The sequence below is a fragment of the Sycon ciliatum genome, chromosome 8 (genome assembly GCF_964019385.1).
Source record: "Sycon ciliatum chromosome 8, ocSycCili1.1, whole genome shotgun sequence".
NCBI classification, from domain to species: Eukaryota; Metazoa; Porifera; class Calcarea; order Leucosolenida; family Sycettidae; genus Sycon; species Sycon ciliatum.
This window is the reverse complement of record NC_088650.1, coordinates 31,485,288-31,499,052: the sequence shown is the minus strand read 5'-3', so window position 1 is coordinate 31,499,052 and position 13,765 is coordinate 31,485,288. Positions and strand designations below refer to the sequence as shown.

Sequence of the window (13,765 nt, the reverse complement as noted above, 5' to 3'; positions counted from 1 at the left end):
ACTCCCATCACACATTGAGCTGAGTCGGCATGGCATCATGTGGAAATAGAGCGAATAAGATGTTCAACAACAAACAGATCAATAGCTGTTTCCATAGAGATGGGAGGGGGGGGGGAATAAATAGGTTGAGATGCAACTCTGACTCAGAAATCGGGAAGAAAACACGGCGAAGAAGAAGAAGAAGAAAGCAAACATTGTTAGCTGTGACGGGAGATTTATTGGCTGGCCGATATTGTGCATGGTGCCAGTGTATTAGTGTGACTTTGAAATGTATTTTAACATTCAGTTATTAGTTTTAGGGGGTCTTACCGCTTACAGCTTACTATAAGATAGTTCTAGAATGTCGGAGTTATCCAAAGGGCGCTAACTTAGATTTCCCAAGCAAGATGCACGCCTCTACCCTCACTCTAATGCATGTTATTAGCTCTCAAGTAGATATCATTGTTGTGTAGAGTTCCTAAACTGTCGCTGTGCCGCTCTGTCCGCGGAAGGACACAATTTCAAAAATTTCAAAGAAATAAGAGCAAGTGTTTTGAGTTGAGAAGGCTTGGTATGCATGGCGTAATGCATAATGTGTACTTGGCTCAATCAGGTCTTATAGGTCAGTGGCTTGGCGACGGCGGTAGGATCTATGCGCTGGCTCTTACTAGTCTCATGCTGTTGCAATGCAATGACGGAGCAGGGTGGCGTGCACACGCACGCACACACACACACAGGCACAGACTGCATCTAATGTTAGGAGAGCCTATTTCATATGTCTGTGCTGTCGGCAGCGAGCGCCTCGCCAAACACCATGCGTATTCTCCAGTGCAGCTAGGCAATACTGCTGGGACTAGCACGCTGTCTCTCTTTGCGCTCGCTGCACTTGAACTTATGAACCTCCTTGTAGCACGTATCAAATATCCACCTGTAGCCTTCGGCATTGGGCATCCTCCGTAGACGTGCATTGCACGTGTATGGCACTTTTTCTATCTCCTTCTCAAACTGCCCACCACAGCACAAATACTTGCAGGACCCAGGTACAATTCCCGGACCGGTGATGTTCTTGCAGTAGCGGTGGTGCACCGGTGGGCCAATTGGACGGAATTGGTGGCTGCACAGGCGGGGCGACGGCCTGAAGTATACAAGTTCAGTGTTACCGGGCTGAAAGCACACACAGACAGACACACGGACAGAGAGACAGGAAATTAGCCCACGTCTGTGTAATTGCGAACAGTTGGATTACACGTGATAATTATTATAATTATTTGTGTCTCTGTGTTTGCATCAGGATGTCGTACTGCAAAAAGGCGATACATAAATATTACACTCAACCACCATAGCATTCGCCCAGGCCGCTCAACAAGCGAGGGATGAATGAAGAAAAGAGAAAGAAAGGGGAAGGGCAGGGGTTGGGGCCAGAATCATAAAGTCACTAAAAAGGAGGCAGAGGCTATGGAAGACGGATACAAGATGGTCTATTCTGTTTATTCCATGCATCATGTCATGTGTAGTTGGAGCGTGTGATCTTTTGAGCAGATTAAACAATAGCCACGGCCACACTCCTCTGTCCTGTAACAGCTGTCTGATACATGCATACATGCCAACCGCCCCAGGTTTCCCGGGAATATGGTGTTCTCTCCCAGGGTCCCGTAAAGTTCTGCGAAAGTCCCGGGATATGTTCATATTAAACACGAACATTTTGGAAATTGATCTACTAGTATTCGCAACTCCCGACAACATGTGTACTATTAGCATGTCCACATCTACAGTTGAGCATGTACAATGTACCTTCTTATGGTCGGTGGCCTTTGATAAACGAAGCTTTCCAGACTGTCCTTTGGACACATATACCTGTAGGCACACACGAAGAACACCGAAACACGTCAGTAATACTCCAGTGCGGGCACTGGCTAATGCTTATGAAATCACCGCGATAAAACTTCAAGCCGGCAGGGAATAGGGTCAGTGGATTCGCATTGGAATTTGTCAGTCAACATCTAACAGGGTTCGTATAGGAATTTGTCAGTTTAAAATCTAACGGTTGAGCCTGCTTCGTTATAACTTCCTGACAGAAACCGTGCATTCTGTATGCAAACCTTCACCAGCCGCTAGCAAACAGTATAATTATCTGGAGCAGAGAAGTTGTGTTCCGGTGCTCATCACTGCTTGTAGCTGTGCTACACGTTCATGGTCGGATTGACTTGACGGTGTACGGCTTGGAGGACCGATACACCACTGTCACTTGATAGTTACACGTTGCTATGGTACTCATGTGTTGTCTCGCCATCTATCTGCAGTCATGCCCTGCATCCACACCCTAAGATTGCCTTGCCAACATGAACCATGGAAGGCCATTGTAATGTTATCAAGTTGCCGCATTGGCATACGTAGCAGCCATACGTCTGTGTCCATACGTCTGTGTCTCACCTGCTTAGCTTGGTTGAAGCTCCGAAGAAACTCTCTCTTCAATGGTGCCTCGTGCAAGATATCTGGCATGTACTTTACGCAGACTTGGTCCAAGCAGGAGCCGCTGGTGCCCACGCAGTGGCACTTTCTGCGCATGTGTCGCACAACGAGCTGCGAGGGACGCAGAGAAGGACAGCACCAGAGTCAGTACATATGTACATGTCCTTTGAAAAGCGTAAAGCTCTCCACGCAGACTCGCACAGCAACAGCTCGCATCGCATGCATGGTGCACGACTGCGGGCAAAGCACAATACCCAAATAGCTCTTTATTGCGACAAAGCAGAGTTTCGAATCATCGGGTCAGTGAGACTGGGGCAAAGGATGGGAACAAAGATGCAAAGCCATAGCACCAGTAATGCCACAGCACCACAGCATCCGTACGTACAGAAGTATGTAAAATTTAAAAATTTAAACTAAACAATGTGGAAACTTACCCTTCTCCCAACCAAGTTATTGTGCAGGTTCGTCATACATTGTGTTTCATCACGACCGGCTCTCGCACTTCCTTTACATATCTCGTGCTCGTTTGCATCCACAAAGTTCTTGGCAATGGCCATCGGTCCGGAGCTGGCGTCCTCATTTCGGCTGCACTCGACAGTGTGCCGCACAAATTCCTCCTGTGTTGTTCCAGCGCTGGTGGTTGATCTGCAAGACCACAGGCAAACATACAATAGTCATGATCCTTTCCGCTCTCCTGCTGGATGAGCAACAGTGAGTCACTGTAACACACCATCATGGTGGGGGAGATTGGTGGATACATAGATTATAAAACTGCACTGCTGCAGGAGTACCGAAGTTATCATCTCAGGGAAGACCATTCATCCGCACCCATGTGCAGCAACTCCAGCTAGCAATAGCACACCCGTGAACGGGCCACGGTGTCAGCACATCCGCAGGGCTGACGTGCCCGATGTGCCAGAACTCTGCTTACACCCAAGAGAGCCTGTTTTTCGGCTGGTCTTGTCACGGCTGGCCGCCATTTTTCTGAATGCCATTCAAAGTATGATGGAAGCTTCAACATGGGAAGGAATTTAAAAGGCACAAAATGCTGGGCAAGGCTCATGCAGTCAAGAAGTGGAGAACTTGAACTCACCCAAGGCACTGACAAGCACGCAGTGGTGGGCCACCTTTGTTACATTCACGAGAAAGCTTGACCAGCACCCCCGCCGAGTCTAGTGCTGACAGAATGGCTCTCTCCTTTGTTCCTGCAATGACAACACAACGACAGCGAGCAGAAACCATGGGATACAGATATCAGGCACGTAAACAAGCACATTGCACAACGGCGTGTGTTCATCCGAGTCTCTCGACAACTTGCTGTAAATACTACAACAGGTTGACAACATTCAAGGACGATCTGTCTTCAGTCTATTGGCTCCATGCTGTGAAGCCAGCACACCTTGCGTCAAAGACGATCAAGACAATATGCATGTGAACAACACAGCTAATAACACGCTCAAACTATACTTTGGGCATCTCAGTGTACTGACACACTGGCAGCCTACTTCACTTGACTGACTGAGTCACTGTTATCATTGAATATTAGGCTTTCAGGATTTGAAACATGCTGTTCAGCATCTAGTGGCGACGCGTATTCCGCCTTGGGCAGCATCAGACTGGTACACCTCATATTCGGATCTACTGATGATACGTTTTTAAACCACAGCCTCGCTTGTCGTTATCAGCTGCACCAGCTGCCCATAGCCCACGCGTCTATTTTGGAAGATTCCCCAATATGGCCATTCTCACACCAAGCTCTGAGTAGTTTTGGACGTGACAAGATCCCCTTCCCAGTCGTCCCGGAAACGGCTGGAGTATGATCACACGTACATATACATACCGAGCTTGTATGCGCCGGAAGGCAACAAAGGGCTCACTGGGTTTGAGCCGACCCCAAAGAGAGACACAGAGAGAGAGACAGAGAGAGAGCGGACAGAGAGAGAGAGAGAGACAGAGACACACACACACACACACACACACACACACACACACACACACACACAGATAGATAGATAGAGAGAGAGAGAGAGAGAGAGAGAGAGAGAGAGAGAGAGAGAGAGAGAGAGTGAGAGAGAGAGAGAGTGCGAGAGAGAGAGAGCCGGAGAGAGAATTAGGCTTGGCATGAAGCAGCCATCCCCTGAGAGAGAGAGAGAATGAGTGAGAGAGACAGGGAGAGAGAGAGAGAGAGAGAGAGAGAGAGAGAGAGAGAGAGAGAGAGAGAGAGAGAGAGAGAGAGAGAGAGAGAGAGCAAGGGATAGAGGGTCGTGCGCCCAGCTCAGACAAACATCTCCGTCACAATATCATTTTCTACGTGAGTTAAGAACATGAATGCTGCAAGCCCGGCATCGCAAGGCCGACCGTCGCAAGGCCACTTGCATAGGCTGACAGTGGCACGACTGTAGATCTCGCATGCTGTCTCCCACACTCAACAGGCGGCTATATTGCACGCACGCACACAATGTCATGTACATTGACAGTTGACTGTACATATAGTGTGTGTACAACACACAGACTGAGTATCAGGTGACACATTACTCAGGAACTGCAGAAACGTATCTCCGATCGGGTTTCAGTCTACTGGGCCGGGGGGGGGGGGGCAATGATCATGCTGCAGGATATCACCACCCTGCACCATCATGAGCGTCATGCTTTGTGTTGTCGGGGCAATACGCCTGGTAATAACCTCTCTCCCGAGTGATAAGTACTGATTACCCTATCCTATTTCAACAACAATTCCACCCATCTTGGGGTGCTACACTATATGCTGACCAAGGTCCGCTTTTCCTGGAACACCACTCTCGCCATTCCACGTGCATACCCTCCAGGCAATTATCTAGAATACAAGACGATGTCTACAGAAGAAAATCACTTGACTGCGTGGTTTAATAACCGACAATACCAGCTCATGATCAGCCAAATTATCTCCCATCACAATGGCATAGTAGCCAGCCAAGAATCGCCACTGGCAGTTTGCTGGGGCAGAAGCAGGGCACCCAATCAAGGGTGTCTTGGGTGTCTGATTACCGTCTCAGCAAGGGCTCAATACCTCATGTATATTACCTCTGATTGATCATGAAAGTAATTTATGGCACAATTGTTGCGACGATTTGCACAAGGTATTTGCATCACTGGGTTAGAGTTAAGAGTGAGGAATGAGATAAATACGCACACAATACACAATCAACAATGACAGGAAGAACAAAAGACCACCCGCATGCAGCCCCAAAGGGTCCATTCCTGGAGCAGTCTCGGCTTTGTCACATCGTCTACTCTTTCCCAGAGCCAAGTCCAGCACCCCGTACTGTCACCTAGAACAGGCTACCTGAGATGTTCAGCAGCTATACAGTGGAATGTCTTGGCCACTGTAGTACAATAGTCATGTAAGTGTTCAGTTGACCGTAAGCTTTCACCATAAAGGCCAAGGCAAAGTATGCCTGGCATCCCAGGCACAGCCCCTAAGCCCCTAAGGGTCCACGGTAGCAACCAGAGCAGCACAACCATCAAGGGCCTAGGGTCGTGGCAGCAGCAGCACAGCTATCAAGGGTCCACGGTCGTGGCAGCAGCAGCATCTTTATCAGTCATTAGCAGCACAACCCCGACTAGTTCAAATCAAGATTCCTCCATGGTCCTTGCTCATTGTCAGAGAAGGAAAGTGCTAATGCCTTGCCTCCCAGGTTACTGATCCCTGACCACACCAATCAACGTCCATGCATGGTTCTCTGGGATGGGGGTGCACCTGGGGTGGGGTATAGAATCAATGCTGGACATAGTGCATGTACACTAAAGCCCTGGAACAAAGTGGTCTCATTACTCTGATTTGATAGCCAAACCCATAAAGAACTGATTTGATAGCCAAACCCATAAAGAACTGATTTGATAGCCGAACCCATAAAGAACTGATTTGATAGCCAAACCCATAAAGAACTGATTTGATAGCCAAACCCATAAAGAACACGTTGTACGTTGTACCTGTACTTCTAAAACATTTGGCAGTGGGTCAGCAGTGGTGAGCCAGCGTACACCATATCTATGTACACGAGGTGATAAGGTAGGTGGTGTTTATGCCGTATCTCTCATGACAAAGGCTGCTTGATTTCCACACAATCAAATTCATTTGCTCTCTATTAACAAAATCTCTCCGTCTCCACCATAACGACAATTCAATGTTTTCACTAAGTAAGTCAAGTTTGCACATCCCCTTTACCAGTGGCTTACAATTGTGTTGAGAAACAAAGCCAGCTTAGAGAAGTTTCACTCGTGCCAGCAGGGCCACCACCATGCCTGACTATACCAGGGTGGCAGATGCAGCTCCTAACGCCGGTGAGGGTGAGGTGGTAAGTCTCACTAATCAATGAAATCCAGACCTCCTGGATAAGCTCAGCCCTCCTGGATCAGCTCAGCCCTCCTGGATCAGCTCAGACCTCCTGGATCAGCTCAGACCTCCTGGATCAGCTCAGCCCTCCTGGATCAGCTCAGCCCTTCTGGATCAGCTCAGCCCTCCTGGATCAGCCCAGACCTTCTGGATCAGCTCAGCCCTCCTGGATCAGCCCAGACCTTCTGGATCAGCTCAGCCCCAGACACTCATCATCGGCAGCCCTAGGCTATAGCCTAGACCTGTTAACTAACATGGGACTGCACACCAGTGCACTAGTGTACACCACTGGCTTATGAGCCTGGATATGATGCCATGCGCTAGCAGCTTGCACATCAGCCCTGCGTGCACTGTACACGTCACACTGGCCTATGTATGTAGCTGTACATCAGTGGTATAACTAGCATCAGTAGCATACTGGAGACACATCAGACATTAGTTCAGCAAATCTAATTCCAGGCAACATAGGCCGCGGCATGGTCCACACTCCGACCTCATTAGCAGGAATTATGCCGCCTTGTTTGCATGAACCAGTGCCAGCGTCTGGACTGTACTGTATTCAATGGTGTCCCGGGGAACAAAGACTAAGTCTAAGCACACATTGTCTGATACTGTTACATGTAGTGCCGTTATTTGGCAGGACAGCAGTCCCTTTGAAGACTTGAAGTTGAAATCTACAAGTACTGGTACTAGGCCACCAGGTACTCCCCAACAGTTGAATACGACAAGTGCTGAGTACAATGAGCTGCTTGGGTTATTACTATGCACACTGGACTGCTCTTGTGGAAACTTGAAGCTAATAATTATAGTACACGTTCCAGTAGATGTATGCGGGTCATTTCCTGCAGGTGTGTATCTGGTGATACCAAACAGTTAACTGCAGATGTGGACAGCGAAATCTGGGCCACTATACGACTTGCAGAGTCCGGGTGGACACCCACATGGCCTCGCACCCAGACAGGAGGTGGCATCGAAAGGCTAGGTGTGCATATTTGCCCCTATTTCACTGTTCACGACTGCACCATGCTGGCCGGACATAACATACGTGGCGACTCTGTACATGCATACATACAGAGCAGTCATCACTGCTCACAACTCACACATACATACAAAGCCAGTCATCACTGCTCACAACTCACACATACATACAAATCCAGTCATCACTGCTCACAACTCACACATACATACAAATCCAGTCATCACTGCTCACAACTCACACAAACATACAAAGACAGGCAGTGGGTATTGTTATAATCATGTCCATGTCTACAGAACACAGTACACAGACAGTACACAGACAGTTATCACACAGTTATCACACAGTTATCACACAGTTATCACACAGTTATCACACAGTTATCACACAGTTATCACACAGGATACTACTCCATGCATAAGTCTAACCCAGTCAGTTCGGAGACCTGCGAACAAAAGAACGTAATTTAAAAAAAATAACAAAGGAGCTCACCCTACTACCGGTCCTTTCGCAGCCCCCATCGTTTGTCTTCGGACAATGCAACGCCAAACAATGCATGCAGCGGCGGCACACAATTTAATTGTACCTGTAAAAGGCTGTATGACCATATAGGCGACACCAGGCACAGCAGCTGCACATAGTAAGCACTCCGGCCACGTGGCGGCGTGCAGCCCGACTCCTCCATGGATCCATGCTACATACAGCGGGCTTGGTATGTCGGCTGGAATTCCCTCCATGTAGCAGTGTTTATAGTGCGACTACAAGAAGAACAGTGTCGGAATTCTGCAGTCAACGACACACAGCTGGCATCGATGCACCGGTGTAATTTCGGGGCACGCCAACTGCAGATGTATCTTCTTTTGCTTGACAACATGCACTACCGTACCGAGACGACTCATCGACGCTAGGTGGCCATGTACTGGGCGAGCGGTCTCCATGAAACCGCTAGAATAATTAATCCATAGAAGAGGACACTTCGAAAAGCGCCTCGCCGCAAAGTCACTTGTACTAAGTTGTAGCATCCAGTGCCAACTTAGCTGCATCAGGGGCCTAACAACAACTGCACGTCCATTGCGGACAACATCACGGAATTTGTAGCTCAATCCACTTCTTCACTTGAAGCATTCGAAGAACGAACTGTCACTGAGTGAATGTCACGCCACTACATGTCACTAGATCCGTACATAGAACGCTTTGTGAGGCGATTGAAACCTTGTTGTCAATTGGCGTCATAAACAACTCCAAGCCTTTTTGTACTTCCCTTTTCGAATTCCATTCAGCGAGGGGACACCAATTATTTCCAGTTTTTTGTGTGATTGAAAATGCGCCAGGCAAGTAACCCGTACTCCGCCTCCGGCTCCGGGGATAAAATTTAATTCTATCCTTCCGCCTTCTTCAGAACTGTTCATCGCGGAAGTGAAGACTTTGAGGGCAAGCCAAGACCACAAAGAGAGCAGATCCCGACCATTCTGAGCACCCTAAGCGCACGCGCCCGAGTGCCAGGTACCGGAGATCTTCACATGCGAAATCATCTTGGAGTTGGCCATGTGCAGTCTGCAGACACCTCGACAAGATGCTCTGCAGGTGTTTGATGGCACGCACGCACGCATGCACTCCTGGAAAAACCAGGAAGACGAGATTGTAGGACTAAGCACAGAGGGAATGGGGACAAGGCCTTAGTACCTACATCTTTCATTTGGCCAGCTGCTAATGGCTTTTCGATAGGTCGTATCTGTACGTTCGAGTGGTCACTTTACATTGCCAGGGCGCACAAACTCAAAGTCCAATGGGATTCAGTACACGGTACATCAGCGTTGAGGGTCACTTTACTTGTGAGAGCTATCAGCATCGCGGACAGCGGGCGGCTTCGTTACCCAAGTACAAGTGCAAAGGCATGTGTCGTAGAGCCGACTAATGAGCTACCCATTCCTGTTTTCTTGACTGTTGTATTGCTGGTGAATAAACACCGTGAATGTCATCACGAAATGTTCATAATACCAGGAATGCGTGATCATTTTCAACGCGCTCTTGACACTGCATGCACGGGTGCGCTAATGTATTTTAGGTAACACCTTCTTGTAGTGGTTGGATCTAGCCGGCGTTGTGTTGTTGCCGCTATACAGTACTCGGCGGGACGTAGCATCCATAACCCAAATTCTCTCTCTGAAGACTGAAGTCTTGACAGTCCAACTAAACTTACTTAGGTTTCCACCAGAGATGAGGTGAGTATAGCCTATAGGCGGATACTTGTAATTTCTTCTGTTCGAATTCCTATTTTGCTAAAATACTGGAACAACACGCCATTCGCATACTACTGCATGTAGTAGGTCCGTGCGCAACACGGCTCCAAATCATGTACAACGCGTTAACGTCGCACGCGCATGGCCTTGGCAAATGCTGGCGTTGAAACCTGAAGTAACGTTAGTTCGTTGTCTCTACTTTCCACGCTTCGCCGGCGCATATCCTCGGGGACGTCTGGGCGGCTGATGATGTCGGCCTTGGAGCTACCCTGTGTTCGACGACGCCCAGCACGCATAACCCTGGCAGTGTTGCCCAGGATCTCGTTCCGTCTCTCTAGCCCGCGGCAAGGTGTCGGTGAGCGCGAATCACTCTAGTCAGCGCACAGCAATCGTATGCACAGACAGGTTTTAAACTTCCTGTGAGGTTCAATTCACTGTGGATCACATCTCCTGTTTAGGCCACTCGATAGGGGCTTACACTAGTCATGCAGGTAGTATCACACCTTGTCCCGCAGTGGAAGTAAAGTTCCTACGGCTCGTTCAGACTTTTTCACTGATCGCCACCGCACGAAGTGGTAAAAGCAACGGTGACGTCCCTCATCGCCGGCGCGAGCCATCACGTGCGTGCCCGCGTGTGTGTGTGTGTATGCGTGCACGTATCGTGTGTGTTCCATCCAGCAAGGAGGCGGAAGCGCACATAGTGAGTGGAGTGGAAGAAGGTCGCCAGGTTTGCGCGCACGTGGAGGTCTTTCAAGAACTGTCTCGCGCTAGGATGTTGCATGTGCTTCCGCGACGACGTTCCAGCAAACTGATAGAGCTGGACGACGTATTCTGGGAGCCTTGTGGTGAAACCGCGAACGACTCTGGCACAATGCACCACTGTGTGCATTAGTAGTACACTGTAGCTATCATGTGTGGACTGTGACTGTGGTGTTTGTTCGCAGCAGAGTGCCAGAAAAGCACTTGTCCTTGTACCTTAGTGTTCAGCCATACCAGGCTCCCTTTGTGCCAGCTGTCATCGTGTGGAAGTGGACGAACCGAAACTAGAATACATTGTTCTTCCTTCAACTGCATACAAGACTGTCACCTAACAGTTAACTAGTATGATTTCCCTTGCAGAAGGTTTGCAGCTCGATCTCCTTGTGCACAAACAAATAATTTAATTGCCATTGGACAGACGCGTCAAGCGCCTACCAGTTGCAACGGAGCTATGACTTGGCTAGGTACGAGTGACTTCCGTCGGAGAACTGGAAGAGGGGAATCATGGCACTGCTAATATGCCTGCAAAACAGGCCCCGACCAACCACTGGCTTGCTTACGTGATGGTAGTGGATGAGCGCCCGAAGGCTAATGACATGCGAGGTCACCCGTGCCTATTCCAAGACAACACACTCATCATCGTCAAGAGAGCACATACTGTCATACATTTTACACCCTTCTCGGAGAAGTACATGGAGAGAGAGCTCTAGAGGCAAGCTGCACCCAATCATATCTCGCCAGGCACCAAGTCACGGAAACAATCATTAGCCAGTGCTTTGGCTCGACATCAACACTGCCAACACTGACAAGACTGGCAAGAGCACCTAGCTCGAGAGTTTGCCTCCAAAGGCACACACACACATACACACACACACGCGCGCGCGCGCGCGCACAGAATATAGCAACACGGGCGGCAACGTCAGGAGACACGCAACCATCTCTTGAGGTACTCTTAGACAGGTGCTGAACAGCTGTATATTTGGTCGGACTGGAGCTTGGCACACTAGAACTTCCTACACTACCCATCCTGGCTCAAGATCACAATATCAACTACATGTCGACAACGCGTTTTTCATGTACAAGCGGCCACCATCTATATCTGGAGGAGACCAGGAAAATCAAACACTTATCCATCACCGATGATTCGCCCGGCGTCGGATCCACGAAATACCCGCGTACACGCGAGTGATACGCTCAAAGCATGTATTGAAGGAGGTGATGCGCGCGACCGTTTCATGTAGAGCAAGTGTGTGTGGCCAGTTTAGCGATGCTGAACTTGGACATGATTACTGCGTTACCTTTGCCAGTACATAGATGTAGGGCACTCGCTGGACTTGCTACAATTGCCGTTGGCTTGCCTCACTCCATCATACAGTGTCTAGTAGGGCGGTTGGGTGTGTGACTAGAAGAGGTATTAGACGCACCACTGCCAGTGATTGCCATCAGGCACACCACGTTTCAACTCTACTGTCTCTAGGACTCGACTCCACTCAGGTGGCAAAAAAGGCTAACGTCGAAGGGCAAGAATTGACTCGTAAGCCGTTGATCTAATTACAAACGAACTACTACGGCTCATCAGTGCGCTGCACCGTACACGTGTACAGCGACACCACACAGACAGGCGTTACAATAAAATAATAGGGAACACATAGGGTGGCACGGATCACGGAGGGTGTAACTTGTCTCCTAACCTGTCCGCGAGTTCACATGCAATTGCAGCAAGTTACAATCATGTCTGTCAGACATTGATGTGCATCAACTTCAGGGGCGGGACGACATAACTATAATCTGGTCATAAATCGCGACTCACCTTTGAGAAGCTTTGGCGGATTGTCCACGCCGAAGAATGGATAGCGTGAATGGTTGAGGTGGCATGCCCAGCGCGTACCTTGCATCAGCTCTTGGCAAACGTGCACGGCGCAGTACTCTCCTCTGTACATAAGCGGTGTGGTGGCGTTAATGGCGTGTTGCGCTAGGATCTTGCGCTGTTCCGAGTTCAGCGCTTCCACCATGTCGTGGATTGGTTGGTCGGTGCGATCACACGTACTGCGGGTCACAAATACTGCCCAGGAAAGGTCGCACAACACTAGAACGGACGCAGCGAGAAGAAACAGCCGCTGGCCCATAACGCTCCCGTTCCACGTGCTAATGTTGCTGTTGTACCTTCGACTGCGAGTGCGAAACGTGCTGGAACTCTTGCTTTCTAGCAGCGTTCGTCTCGTTTCTGACGCGTTTCTTGACTCCTGCTCTGCTGCTGCTGTCTTCGTTGAGTTGCTGAACTCTGCAACCGGCTGCCGTGCTGAAACTCGGCAAGCCACACTGTGCACTGCAGGCGCTGCTGAAGGACCACACATTCTGGACATGCTCTCATCGGGTACTCCCGAAACAGAGCTGATGTATGTGGACGTCGGCAGGGACGGCACCCGGGAGACAAACCTCCGTCTGCTACTACTGCCGTCGTCCATGGCAAGATGCTGGTGAGCACGTCTCGCGTCTTTCTGTACGTGATGCTTCTAAGGAGACCTTACCTGGGACTCTCACCAAGATGGTCGCGATGATAGTAGCTACAAGTAGTTAGAGCAAAGAGCCTTGGGCTTTGGTGAGGGAAGGTTGATAGGGGACTGCGTTTCCGTGCGCCTGGAAGGCTTGGGAGGCTCGGGAGGGGAAGAAATGAGCACGGAAAATAAAGCAACCCACTTCCTCAGAGCACGCACCCGAAAAGTCAGCTACTGCCACCTTCTTCGGCCTTTTCTCTCTTTAGTCTCACAACCTTCCTCGCGTGACCGTTCCGCTGGATCCGGCCTTTCGCAGTCTCGGCACTAGAGCTAGCACTCGTACTCCGCGCCGCGCACTGCCACTAGCCCCCCAGCCTAGCCTAGCCTACGCAGCTCCATAGCATGAGCTGAGCCGCTTGTGTATCGGTTACGGATTCTAGCTCATCGCTAGTAGATCTACTAGTGGAGTAGGAAT

The 13,765-nt window shown here is 49.5% G+C and overlaps 1 protein-coding gene across 1 annotated transcript; it reads right to left on the bottom strand.

Annotated features, from left to right (window-relative positions):
- Nucleotides 1–38: 38 nt before the first annotated feature.
- Nucleotides 39–13,519, bottom strand: LOC135822742 (protein Wnt-4a-like). Its single transcript, XM_065335569.1, has 6 exons — nucleotides 12,606–13,519; nucleotides 3,542–3,653; nucleotides 2,883–3,093; nucleotides 2,410–2,559; nucleotides 1,771–1,833; nucleotides 39–1,143 (listed from the first exon to the last, which is right to left on the bottom strand). The coding sequence occupies exons 1-6, from the start codon at nucleotides 13,258–13,260 to the stop codon at nucleotides 814–816; spliced, it is 1,521 nt and encodes a 506-aa protein (XP_065191641.1). The 5' UTR covers nucleotides 13,261–13,519; the 3' UTR covers nucleotides 39–813.
- Between the last annotated feature and the right edge of the window lie 246 nt (nucleotides 13,520–13,765).

Bases quoted from the DNA above. Each gene is read 5' to 3' on its own strand.
- LOC135822742 (XM_065335569.1), bottom strand. From the start codon at position 13,260: ATGGACGACGGCAGTAGTAGCAGACGGAGGTTTGTCTCCCGGGTGCCG. The intron at 2,560-2,882 runs GTAAGTTTCCAC...CGTCCCTCGCAG, and splicing joins ATAACTTGGTTGGGAGAAGG to CTCGTTGTGCGACACATGCG. The intron at 1,834-2,409 runs GTGAGACACAGA...GTGTGCCTACAG, and splicing joins GCTTCAACCAAGCTAAGCAG to GTATATGTGTCCAAAGGACA.